Source organism: Lissotriton helveticus, chromosome 4_1, assembly GCF_964261635.1.
Source record: "Lissotriton helveticus chromosome 4_1, aLisHel1.1, whole genome shotgun sequence".
In the NCBI taxonomy this organism is placed as follows: Eukaryota; Metazoa; Chordata; class Amphibia; order Caudata; family Salamandridae; genus Lissotriton; species Lissotriton helveticus.
The window spans coordinates 716,082,158-716,096,042 of NC_136063.1; the positions used below are offsets into that span (position 1 = coordinate 716,082,158).

Below are 13,885 nucleotides of genomic sequence, written 5' to 3' on the forward strand. Positions count from 1 at the left end.
AACAACACCAAAACCCTTGCCTACTAAGGTAATCTGCAAGATTCCATGTAGCAAAATACCAGACTACAGGCTTTAGCACAGTGTTATAACAATTCATCCTTAAATGTCTATTGCCTTTTACGTGTGCTTTTCACAATATGTAAGTAAGACCTACTTGGTTTGTCATAACATAACAAATTACACCTAAGGAATCTAACATGAATTTTCCCAGTGTACTGTTGACGCCTCTAGCCTTTACCTTTGCCAATAGCTTGACACTGTGTACAACACAAGCCTATTGAAGTGCCCCTCTCAATAAACCTCATGAGAATCATCACGGAAAATTCTGCTTCTAGGGTTTGTCAGCATGGGTGACCAACACCACAACCCATGCTTACAATGGTTATCACATCACTGAGATCACATGTAGCCAAATACCTTTCTATGGCCTGTGACATAATGTGACAATACACTGTTAGAGGCCTATTGAACTTGCCATAAGGCTTTTCAAAAGAAATCAGCCAGGTCTATTTCCTTTGTAATAAAGATTCGTAATGAACAGGCCAGACCTGTGGCATCTGGCATAGCATTTCTCAGCAAACCAATAAAGCCTATTGCGGTTATCTTTGACTTGTCACCATAACCAACTCTGGTATATTGTATGGAGTGAAAGCTTTCTGTCAAGGCAACCATCAGGCTTATAGTCACAAACCTGCAAATGTGTACACATCTACAGTTAGCATGGCAAAATGTTATCTCTTCTAACAGGGTTTAACAAGAGTTCTCACTGTGCAAATATCATCCACCAGTAAACTACTATTGACTTTAACATATGTCTGTTGTTTCCTCTCTTTTAATGGAAAGCATTTTCATATATGGTAATGTGATGGGTCCTACATTTATTTTTGTTAATGCACAATTAAAATGTAATTAGGCCAACACATTGGGAGGCGATTAGACTAAATGAAAACTGTAGACATAAGAGTGCAATGACCACCTGATTTTCAGCTCGTGGTCTGCGTGTTATCAAATGATTTCGGTGTCCCTTTGATTCATAACAAAATTGTGATGAACTTTGAGATGTTGAGAAGCTCCCTCAAAAGATGCATACGGAAAAGTAATCAATCCACATGTGAGCAAATCATATGAAGACCGCAGGTTGACTTGTTCGGTGTTTGGAATCACCTTCTTCACCTTATCCAGCCATTATCTTTCAGAAGGTAATGCCTTACTGATTCCACTCAGTCAAAAACCAAAAAGAGGTGAGAACAACAAAATGTTTGTCAATAAATAGACTGGAAAGGTCCTGATGGAGATAAAAAAAAATGAGGGAAATAATGGCAAAATAAAACAGAAGAAAGGAAAGAAGACATTGAATGCAAGAAACCATAGCCAGATAAATATATTCCAATACTATGAAACTGTTTTATCAAAACCATGCAGCATAAAAGGGGATAACACTGGCAATCCCTCCCCAATTCCTTGCCTCACAATATCCCAAATGCATATAACAAACAAATAAAACAACACTGATCAGTGGCTGTATACTAAGCAGTGAAACAAATGGCACTATTCAAGGTAAGCAGAAACAGTGGAGACGCCATACCCGAAATGGATCTACCATGCATTGAAAACAACACTTATTAAAGGTATTGTGTGACTACATTGTAAGGAATGACCAGACGGCACCCTTCACCGTAGAGGGGAAACAGAGTGGAAAGATGGAGAACTAGGCATGCTAGAGGGAAAGGGCCTGACCTCCAAAAACATGACTGGATACACAAAAATTGAGTTGAGAAGAATAGTGCTAATGCTAAAGGGGACGTTTTACTTGTGAATAGTGGTCCCCCACAGAAGTCCCCAGCCAGATTTGAAGTACAGAGAAAGGTGGTGTTGCAGAGATGTCACTGACAAATGGGGGCTGCCCAAATAAGGGTGGCCTATCGGATGTCAATTCCACCAGCAGCCCTTATACGTGGGAGCACTACAGGGCTCGAAAATTCCACTAGACAGCTTGCATAGTCGAGCTAAATATAACAAGGTCAAGCTGTTTTTAGGTCCTACTCGCCCTTTCTGGCGAGTAGGAAAACACCAACCTTTGTCCTCTGTCTGTGAAAACGGAACAAATGTGACAAGATAACAAGATTTAAAGGCATGTTTATTGCTCACAAAGTTAATGAGCAATAAAGATGCCTTTAAATCTTGTTATCTTGTCACATTAGCTCCGCTTTCAGAGACGGAGGTCAAAAAGGTTGTAGTTAGGTCGAGGACATTTATTTAAGGTACTAGTCCTGCAGGACTAGTACAATTTTTGGGATTTTTCGAGCCCTGCACTATTCAAACCCTGGTGGTCCCAGACAAGAAACAAAGCTGAGAGAAGGTTCCAAGTACATTGGGGCATTTGTTTCGAGAGTCCTAGAGATGATTCTCTCTTCAAGACTCCTATAAATAATGGATTTGCATGGTGAACCTCCCCTCTGTGATTTTTTTCTCCTAATGAGGCTCCTGCAATGTGGAGTACATTTCATGGGGAAAATGTCTGCCTCAACTTAAAATTATACCATAAATACTTGAAACAAAAATTAAGGTTAAGGCTGAAAATGCTAAGCAGAACAAAACTGATTTTCTATTGGGATGTTATGTTATTCTGATGAAGAAAGTCCAGACTACAAACAAGTCATAATTTAAAGATATAAATCAATCTTAAATTTTGCAACCCCTAACCATTAGGGCAAATCTTGGAAGACCTAAATACATGTGTAACCATTGAGACAAGCAGGTAAATGACCATTGTAGTGTGAAAACTACACATTACCTCATAGCATCCATTAAAAGCAGATATATTAATCATATGTTAAGAGAATATCTATGCCCAACCAACATCATCAGAAGATTTGCAGGAGCTGATAATGGATCTTGAAAAGATGTCAGGAAAAGGCGAATTCAACACACTTAATATCACTCTGGTGGATGGTGACCCTAGTTCAAATTTGGGAGAGTGGATAAAGAAGAGGGGGGGGTGCTGCAAGAAAGCAAAGGGAGCAGTGTGAGAGTTGGTAACAAAATATGCCTACTTGGTTTGTGACGAGAAATGAAGAGCAGTTGATAACATGTTAGTCTTGTTGGACTTGGCCCTTTTGGCAGATTCACCCCTAAACTTTTTGCCTTTTATGTGACCTGATATTAGTAGTTTTCGGCCTCTGCGCGCTTTAGCACTGTGCCCCAGTGTAAAGTGTGTGCGCGCTCTGAGTGCGTGTGGTGAGATTGGCCTGCCCTCCTATAGGAATGCATGGGGGATATGTGTGTCCATGGTAATTCCTGGTGTGAGAGGAGTGCAGCGGCGAGTTTAGTATGTGCGAACTCGTGAGAATAAATGCTGCGCAATGGGGTGCGCAGATTTATTGTGACTGGTGGAGAGGTGTCACTTTTAGAAGTTGGCATTTCTGTGTGCTGTATGTCTGCCTGCCTGATGTGGAGTGCATGTCTGGCTTGTGATTGACAGGGGCTGGATGGTGTGCTTGGCTCCAGGAGCCAGGATGAGTCTGCCCAGTGGTGAATAGGGAGATCTGCATGTAGATGGGAGGGAGGAGTTGCACCTGGGACCTGAATAGGGCTGTGTCTTCCCTCCACAATGCTGGCTCCGCCCCCTGTGGTGCGTCTGAGCATCTAGCCCCCACCTGATAAAGTGCTCCAAAGCCCCCCCAAGCCAGTTGCATCTGGTTTTCCCCCAGCCCTGTGATGTGTGAGAAAGGGGGATATGTGTATAAAAAAAGGGGCAGTGACCCCATGAAAATGATCTCTGTTGCTCCTGACTTGAGGGGGACCTGCTGCTGCCGGGCTCCAGGAGGAACCTCCACAAGGGACTGCCTTCCTGCTGGAGGGCTATGTGTGCTGGCCTTTGCCCCCCCCCGGACTTAAACTCTAGCGCCTTGGGGGTGCTCTATTTTGAATTCCTGGAGAGCGTTTTAATTTTATTGGGAAGAGCGCTCCTGTTGTTCATTTTACAGCGCTGGGCTGCTGCTTGGGAATTGTATGCTCATTTTGCGAGCCGGTGCCCACCTCGCCTTTCTGTGCACCGAGCAAGTGCCCACCCTGCAATTGCCGACTTTTGATTCTTAATAGGGAGTGGGTGCCCACCCCGCGCATTGTGGCCAAGTTCTAATTATCAGTAGGGAGTGGGTGCCCACCCCGCTATATGCAACTTTAACGAGCGGGTCCTCAACCCGCATTCGTGCTCCGTTGGCTGGTGCCCACCCAGCAAGTGTCTTGTGTGTACAACAGGAGCCTACCCCGTAATGCGCCCACATGAAGAAATCACCGCTGCAGCCCTGAGAGACAAAGAGCCGCAGCCGTGACCCGGAAGCCCACGGAGCGGCCTTGTTGGGGGCAGGGCACTCCGCAAGAACCCGGAAGCGGACGGGAGCCTACCCCGCGCTCCGGTGCACAGAAGGAGTGAAGACGTGGTGAGCGGGACCTCCCTGTGGATGCGGGGGCTGCCGCACTCCAGGACAAAGGCGGCGGCTTCCTGAGCAGGGCTCCCATGTGTGGTGAGAGCCCTGCAGGTTCCTGAAGAGAGGACCCATCCAGAGAGCTGCAAGAGGGGTCCCGCAAAACGTGGTGAGTGGGGCTCTGTGTTATGGTGGTTGGGGGTGTGTCGGGCAAATTTTCGGTGCCCACCCCCATGACCAAGCCTCGGGCACTGCGGGTGCAGTGCTCATTTTTCCTTCCCGCTGCCCCGCTTGACAGTGGGCAGCGGCAGTGCCTTGGGGGCATTCTTGCCTCATCTCCTGCATTCCAGGAGGAGCCCTGCAGGGGCCCTGGGTTGGTTAGGCACAAGTAGTGCCAGTGATTGTTTCGTGTCTTCCACAACTGTCCTGCGAGAGCGCAGGCAGCTGCAACGTGGGGGGCAGATTTTGGTTGAGAAGCCCCAGTGGTGGCCCAAGAGGCACCAGGGGTGCCAGACATCATTTGCGCATCTTTGCCAGCACCTCTGCGAGAGCGCAGGCAGCTGCAACGTTTTGGCACCTTCATTTTTTTCATTTAGAGTCCCAGAGAGGGGCTCAGGGGGCACACTGGTTCCTGTGTTCATTTTTTACAGCTGCCCAGCAAGTAGTGGGCAGCTGCCACGTTTAGGCCTAATCTGTTGCGCACTTTTACTTCGCTGCATTGCAGCCAGCCCTGACGCTATAGGACATAGGGCGCTGGAGCCCTGTGAGAGGCAAGTTGGCCTGGGGCCAGTTTTCATGTGTTGTGCCCCCACTTGAGGCACGCTGTGTTTATGCTGGTAATTACATGATGTTTTATAACTAACATGATGCCTAATGTGATTTATGCATAATGTATTTATGCCCCTGAGGTTTGTGCAGGATATATTTTATACCTAATGTGTAGTGTATTTATGCTTAGGATGTTAGGCATAATGGGATTTATGCTAAGTTGATGATGCCAAGTTCATTTCTTCTACCAGTAGCGACTGGTTGTTATTACTGATTGATTACAATTATTATATGTTCTACATTTGCTAATTTCTACTAAGTGATGATTTTGACGGTGGTCCATGTGGCCCTGTCATGTGTATATAATCCCCTGTAAATATTGCCCAGTGCCAGTAAGCACCGTGTACCTTGTGTGATGGTGATCTAATGTGTTTATTATAATAGAAAGGCTATTTTCATATATAACCTTGTATGGAGTTCCTTTTGTGGTGCATCTAGTGTGTTGCTGCTCTGTGTGTGTGTGTGTTGCGCAAACTCTTTACACATTGCCTCCGGGATAGGCCCCATGGGATGAGCAGGTGTGTAACTCCCAAGCCCTGACTAGAGTGGTGGTCTCTGCCTGGCTTTGGCGCAAGCCTTAGCCAACCAGAGATCCCATTTCTAACAAGTCTGGTAAAAACAATAAATGCAGGAGGGTTTTAAGTGCTTGACACCTCCAGTCCGACATGTACTTTGAAGTCAGGTATTTAGGACATTTCTCTTTTCAAGTGGCTAATGATCTCATTTGCAAAATGTCCTGGTCCTTAGAGCATGGCTACAAGTTTGCATTCACAGTATGATGCCATCTAAAGTATTCAGCATTGCACATAGTTGGGCCTCGTAGTTGGGGAAAACGTAATTTAGAACCAACTTGCAGCTGTAAGGATCATTTTAAAAATAATTTGTTGAATGTGTTCAATACTATAATTTCCAAGCTTCTGGAATAAAGTATATTAATAAAAATGATCTAAATTGATCAGTGGGTTATTAACTTTCCCTATTACAGCAAGGCCTTTCTTTATTTGTGAAATATTGTACTTCTGGTAGATTTGCCCATAAAATAATTAGCACAAGATTTGATAAAAACAAAAAGTATATTAATGAAAATTAATTAAATCCATCTACAAAACAAATTTACAAACTTTTGTGACATTCTGGGACTTGATTTAATAAAGTGTTGATCTTCTGATTGACACAAATGCTCAAAGAATGAATCCGAGCACTGTAGAGTGAAAAGCACCCGCGCACACATGTGCATCTTCAGAGGTAGCTAGATTTCTTAATAAAATGCACCACCAGATTTAACAACTCAGTGTTAACAAACACATCTGAAACGATTCCAATCCAAAATGCATTACTTAATATTGAAAGTAGTAGGAGGAACATTCTCTCATTTGTCAGCTTGTCTTATTCACTGCAGGCTGCAAACCACGCGAAGTCTTGGTGTAGATACCTTTTGTTGCTAGAGTAAAGTTTAAAACTAGGGGCAGTATACAATACAATATTTTATGTTATCGATGCTGGTCATGGAGCACTTTCTCTTTTTCCACCCAAAACCAATATCCACCTCCTATTGAGTAGGACACTGACAAACACTTGCTGTAGACGAAAACTACATATGCTGATAAAACAGATTGTTCATGACCTGATAAGGGATATATTGGTATATTAAACAACTACATCCAGTGGAAAATCAGCCAGGCAGGTAAACTGACGTGATAGAGATTGTCTCCTTATTTCTTGTGAACAACATCTTTGTAGTCTCATTAATATTTGGGAGGACATTAGAAGCTAGCTGTTCTTAATTAAGGGTGAGGGGATTTCGTTCCTGGGTTTGGCTTTTTGATGGAAAATAAACAATGAGATTAGGGATTCTGTGACTCCAAAGCCAGGTTTGTTGGCTCAAATTTAAAACCAGTAGACGTGTACCAGATGAAAATCAGGGTCAACATTAGACCAAAACTTTTGTCTTCTGTCCATGAGTATTGTATGATCAAGAAGTCTTTGGTATTCTTTGTGAGTGGATTGGAAGGCAGTGGTGCTTCTTCTTCGCTTACAGCTTCATGTGCTTCCTTGAATATGAGAGGAATCTATTTTGTTTGCTATCAATGAAAGTTCTTCAGTCCTCAGAATTCATCAAAAAACGTTTTTCTAAGGGCCCACTAATAGTCTATCACTGCCGGACCTGAAGCAGCTTTCTGAACCAGATAATCAAGGCCTAGCTGGAGACGCCAGTCTTGCGAGTCTTATGGTGGGTAGGTTGCAAATCTACACTACAGCAAGCTGAGAAGTCATATTTTCTTTGTTCCAGGCAGCTCTCTTCTAAGAGGGGGTCAAGCAGAGTATTTGAAGGAGAAATATATATAGTGATTAACAGGACCTTCCAACTAATTGGACTAAAAATTCCTGGGCTCCCTCTTTGCTGAATTTGCAACTGTGTGAGCGATAACATGTTCTCAGGATGTTCTTTCTAGTAAAATATATCCCACAGTCCCTTTCACCACAGAAACCTGAAATTATGGGTCCTTTGCTTCTTTGTGCAAAGGTCTCCCTTTACTGGACAACTGCTTAGACTGGGACTTGAAAAGTTATTACTTATTTATTTATCTATTTTAATAGTTTTATAAAGCAGAGACAAGACACAATATAGCAGGACACATATTTATACAAAACTATGGAACACGTGACATGACCAAACAAGCAGTAAACATTTAATATACATAACATATTATAACCAATATCAGCCTCCCAAAAATCCCTGCTCCCTACTTTGACTAGCAAAAGTAAGTGTTGGTAACACTCTTGCATTATGTATTTAGTTTCAAACTCCGTGATGATTTATTTGAAGTTTTGCACATTTTTAAAAATCGTTATTGATTTTTCCAAGCACTACAAAAGATTACAACTAGTTCTTAACATGTTGAGGATGTCTGAGAGCCATATAAAAGAAGGGGGAAAAATCCAATCGGTCTGGGAACAACAAAACCATACTATGGGGCCGATTAGGATGGCGGTTTTTCCGCATCCTCCGGGCCGGCGGAAGTGTCCGCCGGCCTGGAGGATGCGGAAAAACCGCGGCGGAGACTCCAAAGACCCACCGCCAAATTAGGATGGCTGGTGGGTCTGGAATTCCGTCCGCCGCTTTTCCGCCGCGGTCGGCTTCCGACCGCGGCGGAAAAGCTATAACATGGCAGGCGGTGTCTATGAGACACCGTCCGCCATATCATGATGTGTGTGTAAATATGCTTTTCCACGGCGGCATTGCCGCCATGGAAAAGCATACGGACCTTCACTTCGGGGGCCCGTTGCGGGCCCCCTGGGTGAAGGGGTGGTGGTGGGTGCACATGGGGGGTACCTATGGTACCCCCCTGCATTTGCGTGCACAATGCAGCAGGCACCGCGCGGTGCCTGCCGCTTTGTGCACGCAAATGCTGTGCATGCATTTTTTACATTGGGGCGGGTGCAGCTTGAAGCTGCACCCACCGCAATGTTAGAGATAGAGGATGTGACCGCCACCCTGGCGGTCACATCCTAATCAGATCGGAGGGAACGCCGCAGCCCATGCGGACGTTCCCTCCTCCTCAGGGGTCGCGGACGGACTCAAGTCCGTCCGCGATCCTAATCGACCCCTATATCTTTTAATGACACTGTATCTTAGCACTTTCTTTGGGGCATTCCTTTTCCTTGCAGATCGTTCTTTCAGCAGTGAGGCATCAGTCAATATTAGAGGGCCAAGTCAATATTGTCAGTGTTTCTTTGCTTCTTCCAAGTTTTGTCACGTCAGGCTGACTTAAAATGCAGAATATTCCACACACCTCCAAAAAGGAGAAAGGGTCCTGGGGAAAGTTTAACAACTAAATACCAGATTTAGGGCTAGATGTAGGTAATTGTAAATTACCGATTCGAAATACCGAATTTTACAGATTCAGTATTTTCGAATCGGTAATTGCAATGTAGATAAAAAATCGGTAAACATTACTGAATCGTTAAGATTCGGTAATTAGCGAATCGGTATTTACCGATTCGGTAATTGCCATTCATTCCTATGGGCCTGGAGGCCCATAAGAATAAATGTCAATTAGCGAATCGGTAAATACCGATTTGGTAAAATAGGGAAAGAGTCCAGGGTGGCAGGGTGTCACTTTGACACCCTGTTGCACCCCTGAATAGTGCTGGTGTACACATGTTTCATACATACATGCCCTAAGGGCATGTATGTCTGTCACATGGCACAGGTGTAAATGCACAGATTTGCATTTACAGAGGAATTCCCTATTTACCACCAACCAATAGTTGGTGGTAAATAACGAATCCTTAAAGCACAAAAGCACTCTTTAAAGTGCTTCCTACATCTCATTTACCGATTCGGTAAATACCGAATCGGTATATACCGAATCGGTAAATGATGATTCAGTAAATACCGAATCGGTAAATACCGATTCGTTATTTACCGAATCGGTAAATATACTACCTACATAGGAAAAGCCTATTACCGGTCGGTAACGGCCGATTTTGGCCGTTACCGACCGGTAATAGCCTACCTACATCTGGCCCTAAATCCCCAAATCAACCAGTACACTGTGTATATTTGCTGGGTGTTCGCACTCTTGTCTGTTGTAATTAATTGGTTCTTGCTCCCATTCCTGTTTTAAGACCACCAGATTCTTTTGTGATGAGTTAAAATGCAGAATATCACATTTTATTTAATTTGTTGTGCAGAATGATATGTATTGAAAAAGGACTGGCAAAAATGAAACGTACATTATGTGGTTCTAACACCTAGTTTTTCATAAAGTGCTACAATCCTTTTCAAAAACTGCTTACAACTTTTAAAACACACACATGCGCCCCCACCCCATTTATCTGATCAGACTCAACTTGTTTACTGTGTTCAGCAATAACCAAATATTTATGTCCAAACTCATGTGAGTCTCTTGAAAGTCGGCTTTAGTTGTTATGTATTTATGAATTTTCATTCTTTATAAATGTATATTTTATGGAGGCAACTTATAAATGTATAAATTATGGAAACAACTAAGAGCTATTGTGAATTAGGGCCTTATTACAGCTTTGGCAGTCTTCGGCTGCGACTGCCACTGCCATGGTCCCAGGAAGACCGCCAAGGCCGTGGTTAGTCTGCCTCCCGGATTCCGACTTTAATCCAGTGCGGGCCGGTGGTCTCACAGCGGTGATTTGTTAAACTCATACGAGAACGTGAGAGAGCCTGCAGCATGTCCCTGCATGGTGTGGCATGCACCATGTTGCGCCACACCATGAAGGAACTAGGGCCATGCAGCAGCAAAGGTGCAGTTCCAGGGAGCCACATGTGCCCCCGCATGCACCTCAAGGCCCAGAATCAGCAAAGGGCCCTGTTAGGGCCCCCTTACAACCACCACCCCGCCACCGTTTTCATGGCGGTGTCCCACCATGAAAAGGCTCAGTGAATATGCTTGTCGGAATATGCTCTGCAGTGCCGGCATCGGCACCACCAGCATATTCAGCCCGTTGTCAGACCGCCACCACAGCAGGATCCTTGACCCCTGCGGAGGCGGTGGTCTTGTTGTGGTCTCACCACCACACTCGTACTAAGGCGAAAGATTGGTGATGGTCAGAACGCCACTGCCAGTATGGTGATCATAGGACTGCTGTACTCGTCATAAGGCTCTTACTCTTAAAGGAGTCTTTATCTACAGCATGCCAGCGGGAGGGTGCCAACACTGAAAGGAACCCTAAAAAACGTGTTTTTCTTTTCTTTGCAGAAGTACTCTCTGATATGTGAGCATGATGTGGTGAATCTTAATGAGAAAAAGACGCGGACAGAATGCTGCAGACTCTGATCCTCAGATATTTGTTTTACTTCGACCATACACTGACTGAAGAACTGAGATTCTACCTATACGACGATATGCTTTTGGGGAAAAGTCACAAATCCTAATTTGTAGTCGTATTGTATAAAACAAAACTGTTTAAAATGTATTTTTATGCAACTGCTTGTGTTTTGTAGACTCTTGACATAGGGCCTATTAGGTGAAGCAGAGTCTGCATGTTTAAGCTAATCTTTCTACTTACTTGCATTAGAATTTACAAAAAATTGTACTGTATATAGATTGTTGCAGATCAGGGGTGCTATACCCCAGCAGTATTTTATAAGGATATTTAAGGTTACGGACGAGTCCCATGTTTGATCACAGAACTCCAGGGAGACTTGCAATATTCTTTCTATGTGCGTTTCAGTATATTATATTGTTTTAATATAAGGGTGTTTCTCCCCTCCCCTCCCCCAAACGTATTGCTAGGTTTCAACTGGCCTTCTGTCATGTTTGACAGTTTCACCCAGCCATGATATTTTTTTTTATTCTTATGTTTTTTATGCAAGACCCTTTTACGTGATTTGAGTTGTTAGGCCTATTGTTTGATGTTAACATGTGTACTACTAATGCCATAAAGAATGATATTGTATTATAAAAGCCAGGAATGTCAAAATGCGTAGCAGATGATAGGTCAATTGGCAGCTAGAGAACTGTATGGGGAATTACCATTGCCCAGAGCATAAAAACAGCATTGCGAATGGATAAATGTAATTCAGTGACTACATTGTGCTTCCTTTCAGCCCTTGTTCGTCTTGACATGCTGCTGCTTACGTATGTTCATGTTGAGGCAGGATTGTAGCAGTGCTGTTTGTTAGATAACAGAGAGCACACCTTTTTCCTCAGAGGAGGCGAGGAGAGAATGTGCACAGTCTCACTGTGTTGGAAGAGGTATGAGGCTCTTTTTTCCCTCCAAGCTTCTGGCACAGTATGCGTATTCAAGTGGCCACTTTTCTCTCACAGTTTGAGGAAAGGTAGCTGTCTTCTCACTGTATCTGAAGCAAGGTCATTAGTATATCACTAGTGGCATTGTAATAAATTATTGCAGGTGAGTAGTATTTTTTTAAGTTCCGTTCTGACACCAGACCATGCCTGTAATTGTCTATGCACAAATTAAAGCACTCCTATATATTTTCATTTATATATATTTCTATGTAGTTGAGGTATCAGTAAACTTGAGATACAATTATTAATTTTGCGAAATTTCAAGGTGAATGTTTGCTTTTTCAATGTAAAATGTATTTCCTGATGCTTTTCCTCATGTGATTATAACACTAACAAACCAGGAAGGGTAAAGGAGGACAGCCCACCAAAACATTAGTGAAAGAAACCAAACACAAAATCACAATTGTATGATGATCTTGTGTACTTTTGTAATTTGTGGCACTTTTATTACTATTTTCCTCGTAAATTATTTTTAAAATGGAGAAGATTAATCTGACATATTTATTTGGGTGAAAATCTATACACAGTTTATTTTAAAAATCGCAGTGTTACACATTTTGATTATGAAGATCACATGAGGAAATTCAGTATTCTATAGTTCATACACAAATTTACATTCCCAACTGAGGAATTGCGGTAGACAGGATTTTAAGTCAGCAAGAATACTTGTGAATAAGCGGAAATGTACTTTATTTTTAAGTTGTTTGATTCGGGTGCCACATTTTTTCATGAGAAATTACCATGTTAAAAGTTGCAGGCTTCCTAAAATCTTCGCACTTTTGTGTTAAATACTTTTAAAATCAGAGTATTTTACAGAAATTCATACGTTGGTGGCATATTGTATTTACTTGTTTAGTAATGCTCATTTTTAATTCTTGAATTATAAAGTGTTGGTTCACCCATTTCCCGATTACAAAAATCAGGTTTGCTTTTCCCATTTTTGTACTCTATAAATGACAAATGGAGTGTTCAAAACTATTTACTAAAGAAAATAGTGATTTCAAACTATGTGTTCTTAGTGGTTGTCTTCACCTTAAATATTTTGAAAGTATGATATGCTTTCAAGTACATGATTTGATTTTTTTTAGTAAGGGAGTGAGTAGGTTTGATTTGAAGTGAAATAAATAAATTGGTATGACCACTATAGAAGTTGCTGTCTGGAAGTTGAGATTCAATATGTGTCATGTTCCACGTCAATGGACACCCGTTCATAGAAAAACATGTTTAAAATTGGAATAATCAATTAAAATGAAATTGATTGTGAATATACGATTGTGTTCTGTGTAGTAAACCTTGAAGATATTTTAATTCTGCCTTTCCTGAATATCAGATGTGCCTTTGTCTTACAAGAACACTAATTCTTGCAAAACTGCTAGCATTATTGATCAACACAAGTACTTATTTAGAGCTGCATGAACAGTGGTGTACTGCAAAATGAAGCCCCCTACAAAGTGGGCAGAAAGTGTTGGGCCCACACTGCACCGCAGGGGGTGCATGGTTTTGCGTTACTTCCCTGTACACAAAGGGCTAGAATAAGAAGAGTGTGCAGATTGAATTTATATTGTTCGTACCTTTCCATTTTCCGAAAAGTGTAAGAGTTCCTTCAATAAAGATTAATTTGAAATAAATATCAAGTCTTCCATTTCTTTGTATTCTCAACAATTCTTACTCTCTTACTCATGGAAACTAAGCCTATATCAAAAAATCTCATCATGTGTCTTTTGGCACCATATTCGAGAGTCTTCACTGTAGATTAGGCCCCTTTTCTTACACCATCAGCCTTTTCTTTATTGACCCTTTTCTTAGCTGCATTTGACACTTCTACCTATTTCACCCATA

General features: G+C 42.5%; 1 protein-coding gene across 1 annotated transcript in view; it reads left to right on the forward strand.

Moving 5' to 3' along the window:
* LOC144828830 (ras-related protein Rab-10-like) overlaps nucleotides 1–13,674 on the forward strand; it is a 116,284-nt gene extending 102,610 nt beyond the window's left edge. The window contains exon 6 of the mRNA XM_078687357.1: nucleotides 10,994–13,674. Within this exon, the coding sequence (XP_078543483.1) occupies nucleotides 10,994–11,071 (78 nt within the window). The 3' untranslated portion in view covers nucleotides 11,072–13,674. The remainder of the gene's footprint in view (nucleotides 1–10,993) is intronic.
* The last annotated feature ends 211 nt before the right edge of the window (nucleotides 13,675–13,885 follow it).